General features: G+C 37.0%; 1 protein-coding gene across 1 annotated transcript; it reads left to right on the top strand.

The window, feature by feature from the left end:
* Positions 1 to 9522: 9522 nt before the first annotated feature.
* LOC137737663 (vesicle-associated membrane protein 724-like) lies at positions 9523 to 13589 on the top strand. Its single transcript, XM_068477206.1, has 5 exons — positions 9523 to 9843; positions 11292 to 11433; positions 11538 to 11658; positions 12944 to 13006; positions 13102 to 13589. The coding sequence occupies exons 1-5, from the start codon at positions 9654 to 9656 to the stop codon at positions 13249 to 13251; spliced, it is 666 nt and encodes a 221-aa protein (XP_068333307.1). The 5' UTR covers positions 9523 to 9653; the 3' UTR covers positions 13252 to 13589.
* Positions 13590 to 14121: the final 532 nt, after the last annotated feature.

Below are 14121 nucleotides of genomic sequence, written 5' to 3'. Positions count from 1 at the left end.
GGTTGGGTCGGCAAGCAGGCACTCAGCGGAGAGTGGGACTTTGAGATTGCCGCCTGTAAAATGTACTGAGTTTTGTGTGTGACTGTTCGACAACTTGGACTGTTTTTGTTTGAAAGTTGCTATTTTTATCCCTTTTTTTTTAATTGAAATTATTTTTTATTATTTGTGTTCTGAGTTTATGAATTGAGAAATTCAGATCATTCAATTTTTATTTTATGGTTACTATTAGCTTATTTTATTGGTTTATTTAAGATAAATCAAGAGGAAGACCTCTCTCTTCAATAATTGGATCTCTAAGTCCTTAAATTTAAAACACATAGATTTGAAGATGATCTAAATTTATATTTTTCATACCATATTTGTACTATCTAGCTAATAGATATGCGATTCATATATATATATATATATATATATATATGTATGTATATATATGTATGTATGTATCTATCTATATATATATATATATTGATAGCCATATCTTTTAATTCATTTTATCTCTAAAATTAAATTCGTTTCACTTTACCTCTTAAAATTGCCAATATCAAGCTATTTTATTCTATTTACGTACATATCGTGGGGTCTGTTTGGTTGCAGAGATAGTGTGTGTGTGTAAAGAATTATATTGGGTGTGTAAATTATAATTTAAAGTATTGCTTTTTTTTTTTCTTTTTTTTTTTTTTTTTCAAATGATAGTAACAGAAAGAGTGGTGGTGGACTCGTGGTTGGCCGAAGTTGAGGTTTGAGAGAGAGAGAGTGGCTGCTTAAATTCGAGCCTTCAAGAATAAGAGAGAGCCTTATTTAGGATTGAGAAAAACATCGGATGCCCAAGATTAAATCTTAATTGATCCAACGTTCATCGATTTTCTAAATTTAATTTAAATATATATATATTTATTTATATTTTAACTTTCAATTCGGAATTAAATCCTACCGTTGGTAATTATAGTATTTTTTTAGTAGCATAATATTATTAAATTAATATTTTTCTTATTGTGTAATATTTTATCCACGTGAATACCTGAACCAACTTATTAGCTTAACATGTGCTTATCGAGTTACTCGATAACGACGCGATTCAATATCGTATCAACTTGAATACCCGTTAAAATTAAAAAATCGAAATACCATAACTTTTTTCTCAAAACAGCCAAATGCTTTCTTTCTTTGTTGTCAGAAAACTATCGCTTCTCTCTCAATTTTCACAAAAAGTACGATTGTAGTGGCCTTTTCGTTTTCACAAAAACTATCACTCTGTTAATTCGCTTATCTGTCCGGTTTCGAGGCGGTGGAATCTTAGCCTTCTGCAGCCTTTCATCTCGGTGAGGGATCAACAGGCTATTGAGGATACACCTCTTGGTGATTTGAGTCGCAAAGATCGGCTTGTCTGGGATTATAGCAAGAATGGAACCTACTCGATCAAGTCGTGTTATCGTTAGATTCAAAGTAGATCGATTGTTTTGAGGGATACTCGGCAATTTGATGCCTGTGTGGTCCCTAAGGCCTTATGGAAAGTTATTTGGAAGCTTGAGGTGCCTCCAAAGCTGCGGCATTTTCTTTGGCTCACTATGCACAATTGCCTCCCTACTTGTGCTATTCTTTTTCGCCGGAGGTCCTCCCTTTCCCTAGCCTGTCCTATTTGTCGTTGTCATGACGAATCTATTGAGCACCTATTTCTTCAATGTTCTTGGGTTGAGCCTATATGGTTTGGAGGTGCCTTAAACTACAAAGTTGATCGTTCTGCTCTTCCTTCTTGGGTGGTTTGGTTACAAGCTATTTGGTCTCCTTCTTTTAGCTTTTCTTCAAATGCCAAGTGGCTGCAGTCTTATATTGCTTTTACTTGTTGGTTTATTTGGAAGGCACGCTGTGTTTTGTGTTTAATCAAGTGCATATTAACCCTTCTAAAATGCTTTTTGCTGTCTTTTCTGCTTTGGGTTCTTTTTTGGTTGTGAGGACGGTTTTGGGGTCTTGCAGATCGGACGGGATAGGTAAGGCTGGCCAGGTTTCTCAGTGGTGCTCTCCTGCCTCTCCTAACATTAAGATTAATGTGGATGCTAGTTGGTCAAAGGTCTCTAAGTTGGGTTTTGCTGGGGTGATTATGCGGGATGAGGATGAGAGGTTTGTGGCTGCCGTGAGGTACTCTCTTAAAACTTCCTCGGCTGTTGCTGCTGAGGCTATCGCTTTTCTTCGTGGTTGTGAATTGGGAGCTGTTTTAGGTGTCACATCTGTCATTATTGAATATGACTCTCTTGATGCTGTTAAATGTCTTTCTTGTTCTTTGGATATGGGCAGTTAAGAGTCTTACCCATTGTTGGCTTGGGTCAAGCAACTAGGGGGAGTTCCAGAACTGTCGCTGGTCTTGGGTGCCCAGATCAGCTAATGGTGCGGCGCATGATATTACGTTGGTTGGTTTTACGGAAATGAGTGATTTTGTTTGGGTCCATCGGCCCCCATCTTCATTGATCTTTGTTTTGAACAATGATGGTTTGCCGTGTCCACATTAATTTCATTGTGGTGGTGATTGGGGTGACGCTTCCACTCGATGGAGGGGTTTTTATGTCCTATCCCTATTCATTACTTGTTTGCCTTCTTGGTGTTTACCTCTCTGTAGGCTTTCCTGTTTTTCTTTTGGCTTTTGTTCCTTGGTTGTTTTCCCTTGCTTCCAACAAAGGAAAAAAAAAAAAAAAAAAACTATCACTCTTCTCTCCTATAAAAACTGTCGCTCATCACAAAATTAGCAACAGAAGTCCTAGCTCCACCTCCCAGTTCTCCTTTCTATGCCGCATGCTCCTGAAACCAAAATCTGTAACGAAGCGTCAAAGCCCACATCAGAATTTCCATTCTTGCAACAAAATAGGTTTGATCCTTTAATTTCTTTATTATGATTGTTTGCACTTTGCCTGATTACCTCTGCTTTGCACTGAATGCCATGTAAACATAATCTAAAATTCATCCAATTATGAAAACTAAACATGTAAATAAACACGGTGGAGAAAAATACACTGGCTTTTCCACTTTTCCCAAATCAAAGTTACCCATAGAAAGTAAAGCAAGACCTTCCAAATACGACAATCAAAGTAATTCATCAAAAAAGTAACTCACAATTTGATATTAATCATATACTTCTTTTTTTTTTTTTTTTTTTTTTTTTTTGTTGACAACGAGATATAACCTTGAAGAAAAGAAAGATTATATAAGAATCTCACGAGGTCAAGCAACCTCAGTTCTATTTGCAATTAGCAACAGATGGCAAGAAGGAGGAGTTGTAATTAGCAACTGATGGCAAGAAGGAGGAGCTTGCTCAAAAAAACTAGACTAAAAACTGCATGACAAACTTAAACTACGCAATTCATCAGCAACAAAAAAAAAAAAAAAATTCACAATAGATATGACGAATTTCACAAGAACAACTTTAGTGCATAAGGGCACAATAATTCAGTACTAACCTTTTTCGAGTTGATATATATTTATATACTTCTTTTTACTTTCCACAACTCAATAAATGAGGTAACAAATTTAGATTTTGTTTCCTTTAAATCTTATTAAGCCAACTCCAACCCATAGCCTAAAACCTATAATTTCCTTTCTATTCCTCCCAATTCATTCCAACCCAAGTTCTAATTTGGTCCTAAAACCTAAAAAAAAGCTAGATTACAGCCAAGATTTAGGCCAAGATTAGTGGTGGAGCCCATGTGAGAGTGGAACAGATGAAATTGGACAACAAGCAACCAAATTCACGTGCGCCACTTGAGGCACACTCTTCAACCAACTTGAAAGCTGCAAAGTGCAACCCCTTGCGGCCCTTACCCACATGAGTGTGTCTCCCACTTGTCTGCCAATAAAATTGAGTCCAACGACTCTTTTGGTTGATCAACGATTCACATTCAAATGGGTTGTTGGTTATTCAACAGTCCATATTTAATTTAGATAATATTTTTGTTTTATATTTATAAATTTATTGAATCCAACAACTGATATCAAATATGATCAAATCTAATGGTATCAAAATATATTAACGGCCCAAATTTAAATTTAACGGTTAAAATATTTATAAAAAATTATTTAACTCAAAATTCACCCAAAAACTCTAAAAATACCTATGTATTTGTAGAAACATCCACACAAAACTCACTTTTCTCCTACAATTCTTCCAATTTTTCTTTCTACCATCTTCCAAAACCATGTGTTTGTTCATGTGTCTTGTATTTAATTATCTTTATCATGTGTTTCATATTATTTCATATTTGTGGGGCCAAAAATAATCAAGAGACGACATGTGGATTTTTGGGTGAAAATGACAAAATTACCCTCGAAGCACACTGGAATTCCTACGCACGAGCAGTGGACAATCATCTCTCAATCAAGTCAAAAGTGCCCAACTAGGTATTTATTTATAGCCTATTTCATCCATCCCTCATCATATCTTCTCCACAAGGTAACCCCTAAATCATTAATTTTTTATTATATTAATTAGCTAATTAATTGATTAATTATTCAATTAATTTGCTAATAAAACACAAATCATGAACTTCACCCACAAAACCATCCAAGTGGCCGATCCATCTCCTCCCAAGATGGCCGGCCACACCCCTACATAAACACTCTCATTCTTTCCAAAACTCAATTCCAACTCCTTTGCAAAATTCTCTAAATTCTCCAAACATTTTTCTCTAAAAATTCTAACTTTAGCATTGGAGGTTCTTCGGCCAAAGTCCCCCTTACCCCCAATTCATCGTGGGCTCGTGAGGCTCTTGGGCTTGACCAAAGGTGTTATTTGTTTTGTAGGTGCAATTTTGTCCAAGAACAAGGAGGAAGAAATTTGCATCCACAAATTGGTGCTTTCATTGAGAGTTTGATTCAGACGCTCGAAGAAGACTCTTGCATTCAAAGTTTCTTGTTTCTCGTTCGTTCGTAATTTTTTCATGCTTTCTTATTCCTAGAGTTTTTTAATTCTTTGAATAGAGGTGAGGAAAAAATACAATGACAGGAAATTCGAAAACCACGACGAACAAAACTTCATACATTCAAAGATCCGGATCAAATGATGAAGGATGAGATGTGGCCCCACCACAACAATGAGGCTCAAAACATTAGCAAAAGGATTAACTTTGCCACCACAGAGCACCACCATCATGGCAGCCACGGGGACCAATGTGGCAGTGGGGAATGGCCAACTCCATATCAGCAAGCCCACGATGAGCAGCAAGCAGCGAGGCAACCACAAGCTCAAGCACATGCCATTTTGCCGCAGTAAGCCTAAGCACTAGAGGCAGCCTAAGCCGCTGCCTCAGCAGTGCAGGCCCAAGTCTCGTCTACTTAGTGCATGGCCCAATCTGTAGCCCACACTGCAAGGCAGCTAAGCCAAACCCAGCGCGAGCAGGCCTAAGCCAATGATGCAGCTTGTAAGATGGCATGTTTCTATGCAGAAACTGGCAATTTTGTTTTCATAAGCAGAGTGTGAGCTATTAACTGAAGCTGCTTGATCAATTCTTCTGCTAAACCATTTTGAGTATGGACATGAGGAATAGGGTGTCCAACATTAATGCCCAATGTTATGCAGTAATCATCAAACGTTTAAGACGTAAATTCACCAGCGTTATCAAGTCGGATTGACTTAATGGGATAATCTGGGAACCTTGCTCGCAACTTAATTATCTGAGCAAGAAGTCTCACAAAAGCTACCTTCCTAGTAGACAAGAGACAAACATGTGATCATCGGGTAGATGCATCAACCAAAACCATAAAATATCGAAATAATCTATAGGATGGTTGAATAGGCCCACAAATATCCCCTTGAATTCTTTCCAGAAATGATGGGGGATTCAGCTTCAACCTTTAGTTGTGATGGTCTAATTACCAATTTCTCTTGAGAACAATCCTTGCAAAATAATGGATGTCCATTAGAATTGGTAATGATCCTATGCATCATGGTAGATCCTAGGTGACCCAGACGGTCATGCCAAAACATGTAAACTTTTGAATCAATGAACTTCTAGTTCATGACAATATGTGATTCAACTGTCTTTATGTATGTATAATATAATCCACTCCTCAAACCACGCAACTTCTCCAATATATGCTTCTGGGTATCATTGGAGGTAATGCATAGATACTCCACATTTTCTACACTTTTTGTTTCAATGTGGTATCTATTTAAACATATGTCTTTGAAACTCAACAAATTTTGAGTAGATTGAGTAGTGTACAATGCATTCTGTATAGACAATATTGCTCCATTTGGTAACATAATCTGGGCTTTCCTTGAGCCTTCAATTACATCTGATTGGCCTAATATTGTTGTTACCCTTAGTTTTGTAAGCATCAATCTTGAGAAATACTTTCAATCTCGAAGTATTATATGCGTGGTTGAGCTGTCTGTAAGACAAATATCTCCGCCATTGCTCTTGTTTTGAGAATGACTATAGTTCTTATCCATGTTTTTTGAGTAAGGGGATCATGGTTAAAAGCAATTTATAATAAGAAATTTAAATGCCACTTTTATTGAATTTGAAATGCTAGTTTTAAATTACAAGTTCAGTACATCAAACATAAATGATTCAGTCGGACTGGTACACTTCATTCCTCTTTCCACAGTTAAGTCTGATACATCTAAGTGAGTTGTGTTCAACTGCCATGATAAGTCACGCACTGGATCATGTATATCCATTGGTTTAGCCTGATCGAGAAAATTGGTCTTAATACCCTTCTCCTTGATGGAGGCTTGATATAGATCTACCAGATGTTTTGAGATACGACAAGTACGCACTCAGTGCCTATTGCCACCACACCTACGGTAGGCTCATTCAGAGTTTTTTTTGGAGCTTTGTTCATATGAGCTTTGCCTTTGTGGCGATTTACATTTTTGAAGTTCAGGCCTAAATTATGCCTTGGAACCTGGTTGTGAAACTGGACACTATGATTCTTACCTTTCCCGTTCCATCGTCATTGCATATGGTCACGTCCTCGTTTATGATTATTGCCACCAGATGATGTGGCGTTCACATCGAGGGAAGCAACATTCATTTCTGGGAATGGTGCAGATCCAGTAGGTCGGGACTGATGATTTTTCATCAGGAGTTCATTGTTTTGTTCAACTACCAGGAGCACATATATCAACTGGTTGTATTCAGTGAAACTTCGCTCTTTATACTGTTGTTGTAGGAGCATGTTTGAGGCAAGAAAAGTGATGAACGTTTTTTTTCCAACATATCTTCCTCAATGATGGTTTCCCCACAGAGTTTCATCTGGAAGCTAAATCTGAACATCGCATAATTGTACTCAGACATTGACTTGAAATCCTGGATGCTTAGGTGAGTCTATTCAAAACGAGCTATTGGAAGAATCACCGTTTTCTGATGATTGTATTTGTTTCTCAATGCTTTCCAGAGAGCTAACGGATCTTCAACAGTTAGGTACTCGCTCTTTAGTCCTTCATCAAGGTGGTGACGGATAAAAATCATGGTCTTTGCTCGATCTTGAGAAGATGCACTGTTCTCCTCCTTGATTGTTTCTCCAAGATTCCTTGCCTCCAAATGGATCTTGGTATCCACTACCCAGGTAAGGTAGTTCTTTCCAGTAATGTCCATGGCAACAAAATCAAGTTTTGCCAAGTTCGCCATTTTCTTTTTTGAAAGAAGAACTGAGATGTGTAAGAACTTGCAATAATATGCATTCTGGAGGTATGTAGTGTTAGAACTTCTGGTTCTTATAAATTTTTTTCATTTTGATCTTCAGGCCTAAATGATAAGCACTCGAAACTTCTAGCTTGAGATTTAGATGATGAATGAGGAGAACGATTGTACCGCACCATTCTCATTGAAATAATATAATATAGGATGGGCGATTATTTTGCACCACTCAAGTAGCAGGAAAATTTAAATACGCAGAGTAGGGTGGGTGATTATACCGTACCACCTAAAATTGCAATGAAATTAAACAGCAGGTAAATTAAATATGCAGGGTAGGGTGGGTGATTATACCACTCCACCTAAAATTTGCGGTAAAATTAGATTAGCAGTCCAGGATAGGCGATGATACTACACCATCTTGGATTGCAGTAAGATTAAATTTGCAGTTCAAGATGAGCGATTGTACCGCACCATCTTGTATTGCATTAAAATTAACATAAATAAACACTGGGTTAGTAATCAAGAGCTACACCAAACAAGAAATCAAAGATATATGTAACTGTTAGATTGAGAACTAAAAGCAGGCATGATGCAAACAGTTCTTCGCGAGGGTATATCCAGCAGTTGAGGCAGAGGAAGAAGAATAACAATAAAATCCTTAGAGGAAACATTTTTTTTTTCCTTTCTTTCGGCGAAGAGAAATGAGAAATGGTTAAAGAGTCGTCTTGATAACGTGTTATAAATAGGTAAAAGTTAAAGAGATAACTTTTACTAGTGACAGGAGCGAAGCATGTGTAAAATATTACACTATAATTATAACACAAGGGGATAACAAATAAAAGATGGAGGGATAGATAATGATGTTATTGATATTTCCTTGTTCTCTATGTATCTTGAAAGCATACAAAGCACTCTATTTATAGAGCAACTCAAACAAACGTATTAACTATACATTGAAATTTACAGTAGACACTTTTGACAAAAAGATCCTGCTTCATTTCCCAAGTCAATATCACTTTGTATGGGTATTGAAAAATCTACCAATATTTTCAATATCATTGTGGGCATTTATTAACCCACCAATATTTTCACAGATGGGAATTTGTTGAATTAATTTGAAGATAGATGGAAATAATCTTTTCTACTACTTCGTAGTTTTAGAAAGGAGCCCAAAAAGTGATCCAGTTGTCTTGTGAATTAATTTGTGGATACATAACCACAGATGGTAAGAATCATTCTATCTCGAAAAATTATCGAGGTAGTTTAATTTAAGTTATCATATTAATTCAATTAAAATAATAAATTATATTTGGATGAATAGCCTTTTGGCCATTTCTCGGTTGGAGATGATTTTTTGTCACAGAGCTATATTTGACCTATGGCCCTTTGGTCCATTGGTTGGAGATGGTAAAAAATATGATCTGACATTATTTATTAAAATATTAATTTTTTAAAAAACTATAAGGTTAAAACGAATCACCTAATTCTCATTCGGTCGAAGATGGCCAACATTTTTTCACGACGATCGAGCAGCCAAAGTTGAAAATATTGAAAGGTGACAGAAAACTGTAAACGCTACTTGTGCGGACAACGCAGCTGCCGGCTGTTTTTTCATTTAGTAATTGGTTGTATTTCCAAGAATACCCTCCTCTGCGGACCTGATCGCCAATTGTATAACAGCGCCCTTGCGGCTAAATAGGGGCATTACCGCCATTACACTCTCCACCGGTCAAAGCAGAGAGACGCTTTACGACTTTCAGTCCAACAAAAAGCATTTTCTCAAACAGTTTTGAATCGCTCAGGAACGAATCGCTGTCCAGTAAACTCAATTAAAATAATAATTAATTCCAGACTCCACTGTTTTAGTGACTTAATGATGAACGTTAAGCATAATTAATTAAGCATCATAAACCCCGAAAGCAAAAGTTCTTACTTCATAACAAAGAAACAAAGACCCACCAGAGCCTTCGATTTTGTCTGCTACTGCTGCTTCCACACCTCCGAGCCAGCTGACTCGCCAACTCGGAAATGACTCAGGAATCGTTCATCTACAGCTTCGTGGCCCGAGGTACGATGATCTTGTCGGAGTACACCCAGTTTACCGGCAACTTCCCTGCGATTGCGGCGCAGTGTCTCCAGAAGCTTCCTTCCTCCAACAACAAGTTCACCTACAGCTGCGATCACCACACCTTCAATTTCCTCGTGGAGGATGGATACGGTGCGTAGTTCTATTCGATTCCAGCTGGCTGATCTCTTTGCTTTCTGTTTCTGTATGATTTTCTTTTGTTTTCCGGGAAAACAAACAGTCCGGGAGCTTGAATTGCATGCCGGAGTAGCTGGATCTAATGTGAAAGAGAGAAATGTGAGGATTTATGATCTGGGATTTGATTGGTTTGTAGTGGGAAGTTGGAAATTAGTGAGCTTTTTGAACTAGGGTTTGCTTGGTTTTCGGAGCCTTTGGTAAAGTTCGAGTCTTTTAAACTGTTTGTATTGAGTATGAATCCCACGACGGGGAAAGAAGGGACCTTGCATGTGCTTATAGCTATAAGTAATTGGGCTGCTTCCTATATTGTCAATTGGTTTTATGGTAAAACCTCAACTTTCTTCAGTATGGTTGCTGAGAAAATTTTTGAAAAAGGGAAAGAAGTTAAATTTTTGAGTCTCGTTTTGTTTTTGTTTTGTTTGGGCTTTCGACAGTTAGAAGACTTGGCATTTAGCTCAATTGACTAGGCATTTAGCTAATATTGACTAGGCTTGGAAATCAGGTGAATTTTGGTGAGTAGATTTGGTTGAATTGTTGAAAAGGAAGGAACTTGATGAAAGAATTTACATAATTATGAGATGAAGAAGAAGGAAGCACTTTAAATACCATTTGAATAATAGTAAATGTGATCAACGCTCTTCCGCGTTTAGATGCTGAAAATTCAAATGGTGTTTTGAATTCTCTAGTTCACTATGAAGAGAAAACAAACAAACTTCTTAGTCTCCATGGATTGGTATCGCATTTCTTAGATTGCGTTCATTTAATAGTAGAGCCTGTACTTACACCATGCATTCTTTAGGATGCAACCCATAATTTAATTGACTGCCCCATATTTTGGATCCCTCACTTTATGGAAATAGATAGCTATTATATGACCCAAATCAAATTTAGCATCAGTTCATGGAGGCTCATGGCTTAGTTGTTAAGAGCTGTTACGGCACACCCACGCTGGGAGTTCGACTCTCAGCTCTAGGCTTTTGGCCTTCTTTAACTAAAAAGGCAAAAAAAATGTCTATTTGTGCCTATCAGTTGGCCACAGAGATGACCTGTGAGTTCATCTAAGATAAAGCAAAGCACAAGCTTGGGGTTGAACCATTTCAATAGCTATATGTTTATTTTATTATGTTTCATGCTAGTACTATTTGCATACAAATGTCCAATTCAATAAATGTTGTATATAGCTTTAAAAGTTTATCAGTTTTAACCTGGACAATATGCTCGGGATAGTCTTAGTTTCTGTATGAACTGGATGTTAACGAATTAGTTGTACAATCTGTTATTTTCTGTAGTCTGTTGATGCATCTATGTGTGTGCCCAAATCAAAGTACTTTGAATCTGAGAGTTTTTTTAGGGGGAAGTTTTTTGGTGTCAGGCCTCTTATCCGTGTTTTATGGAATTTGCAGCATACTGTGTTGTTGCCAAAGACTCTGTTGGCAAGCAGATATCTATTGCATTTTTAGAACGAGTGAGAGCTGACTTCAGAAAAAGATATGGGGGTGGTAAAGCAGATACGGCTATTGCCAAAAGTCTTAACAAGGAATTCGGGTATGTTCATTCATGAATCATGATAGATTATGTTCAAGTAACTCTATTCTTTTGAGAACAAATTTCTGTCCAAATGGAAACTGAGATGATTTTGAAAATTACAGACCAGTTATGAAAGAGCACATGAAATATATAATTGATCATGCTGAAGAGATTGAAAAACTATTGAAAGTGAAGGCGCAAGTTTCAGAAGTTAAAAGTATAATGTTAGAGAATATTGATAAGGTATGGTTTCTTTTCTCAGATATAGTGCATCTGTTCAGTGTCAAAGTAGGAATGCTTTTAGTTATTGATATACCATCTGCATCACACAGGTCTAATTAGTGATGTTTCTGCCAGAAGTTTGTTTTTTGTCTTCTTGTGTGTTTTTTTTTTTTTTTTTCGTTTTTTCTGTTTTTTTTTTAAATAGCAAACACGTACATCCCGTCTTTCCAAAGTCTACTTAGACCTCCCTCAACATTTGTACATGAGAGACACATTGGTCCTCACTAAGTGGGACTAAAAAAATTTCTAAGTTGCCCTTAATCAAGTAAGTTGTTGAACTTAGCTTTTCAAAAATTTATGAAAATCTAATGATGGATAAAATCTAACAACTAGCAGTTATTAGTAATAGGAAGAGATGTGACCTCATAGTGGATGTGTCAAATGGCTTCATCATGAATGTGTGACTTATTAATGGTGGTGGTGTGGTAATGTTGGTGCTGGGGTTTGCCAAGGCGGGTGGTGGTCATCAAAAATGGCAAATCCATAGCTTTAGAGAGTAAAAATGCATGGAGAATCTTTTGAAGAGTATTATTTTCTTAATTCTTTTGGCAAGGGAATGATTTGCGTTTCAATCCAAGTGGCAAGCTTTTCCTTAGAGGAAGTAAAAAAAATTTCAGATATAGTTCCTAATCCCTAAAGCAGAGGAGTCCCAAACTAAGAAGGATCAGAAAGATATAAAGCAAGGAGACCTTGCTGGTTTGTTTGTCGCTCTCTGATTGTGATTTTGTAATTCACAGGTGTTATGGACTGTTAGAATGGGGTACGGGGGCTTCTGTCGTGATTTACATTGCTCATTGCTGGCTGTGGTGCTATATGTATTATTACTCTGTTATGTCAGCTTTTAAAATTTACTCGAGTATATAAAATTATTCGAATCATGTGGGAGGTCCCTGATTTTTACTGTACTGTATTGGTGGTTGGAGTACTTGTTTGCAAACAAGGTAGCCCCATGCTACTAGCATTAAGTACGAATTCATTGTTCTGTCTACTAGGCATATGGTTTCTCATTGTACAAATTACCACAGTTGAGTAAAGTAACTCTTGGTTGTCAATCCCAATAGACACGTGAACAGAAAGAGCTTCTCGTTACAACTTTGTTTATTCATTCTAGTAAGATTAGTCCAGTACGTCTTCTCGCGGTCACCATCTGGGATGTATAAACCTTGCATTATATGATTCGTTACACCAATTAACCAGGCCGTAGATATTGCATTTCATGCTTATTCCACCTACACATGCTTTTCAGGCTATCGATAGAGGGGAAAACCTGACTGTTCTTGTTGACAAGACTGAAGATCTTCGTTCTCAGGTAAGCGGAGGCAAGATCAACCCTGCCCTTTTATCTGTCTTCTGTATTAACCCCTTAGTTAAGTGCTGAATAAGTTTGCTTGTTGCATTTTTCAGGCCCAAGATTACAAAAATAAGGGAACACAAATAAGAAGGAAAATGTGGTATCAAAACATGAAGATAAAGTTGGTCGTTTTCGGAATCCTCGTACTTCTGGTCTTGGTAATCTGGCTTTCTATTTGCCATGGATTTGACTGCACGAACTAGTAGTATTTAGGCACAAAGCAATGCTTTCGAATTATGCGATACATGAGCTTCATTTCAACAGATTGTGTTGAACATGGAGGGAGAAGGAGAGGGAGAGGCAGGACGGGGGCAGGCGAGGGGATAGCGTGAGAGAGAGAATTCTTACATTTGGCTTTATCAAATTGTTCATTATATATGTTTTCTAGATTTTTATTTTAATATGGCAACAATGCAGACAAGGTTTTGGTGATTAATTTTTTCGTTTCTGAATCTTACGTGCTTGATAAGATCAGGAGATTCCTAATATGTTCCAAAAGAAACTTACATAGAACTGACTAATCCTTAGGCAAAGGGTCGAGAAGCTTGTTGAGAGTTGTCCCACATAGGTGAGGGACAAGGTTTGTTATATGCTCATATAATCTTGGGCTACTTCTTATATTGTCAATTGATTTTGTGGTGGAACCTTAATTTCATCAAAGCTCAACGCTACTATTCTGAATATCTACTATTCTGAATACTAGATGTTCATATGCTGTCAAATGATGTCTTCTTTGTGCATGTGTTGGATATTATCGGTACTAAGCAAGACGGATACTCTTCAGCTAGTTTTTAAATTTTTTTGACACAAACAAATATTTGGGCTACGGGAATGGAACATAGAGCTCGAGTACACGAGTAAATGTTGTAAGCCATTTTAGCTACAAATTCCTTGCCTTTTTTCAGCTAATGTCGAATGTGCCTCTAATGAGTAACGATATTATGTATTGATTTGGTACTGATGTGTTTTTACAAAAAGTAGGTATAAAAAATAAAAAAAAAAGTTGAGCTGAAAAAAGTGTTTGGTAAACACTTAAAAATAATTTATTTTCACAATTTTAGGTGAAAAAAACT

This window comes from Pyrus communis, chromosome 6 (assembly GCF_963583255.1).
Source record: "Pyrus communis chromosome 6, drPyrComm1.1, whole genome shotgun sequence".
NCBI classification, from domain to species: Eukaryota; Viridiplantae; Streptophyta; class Magnoliopsida; order Rosales; family Rosaceae; genus Pyrus; species Pyrus communis.
Note: the sequence above shows the minus strand (reverse complement) of the source record. Positions and strands in the feature narration are given on the sequence as shown.

Bases quoted from the DNA above. Each gene is read 5' to 3' on its own strand.
- LOC137737663 (XM_068477206.1), top strand. From the start codon at position 9,654: ATGACTCAGGAATCGTTCATCTACAGCTTCGTGGCCCGAGGTACGATG. The intron at 9,844-11,291 runs GTGCGTAGTTCT...TGGAATTTGCAG, and splicing joins CCTCGTGGAGGATGGATACG to CATACTGTGTTGTTGCCAAA. The intron at 13,007-13,101 runs GTAAGCGGAGGC...TGCATTTTTCAG, and splicing joins CTGAAGATCTTCGTTCTCAG to GCCCAAGATTACAAAAATAA.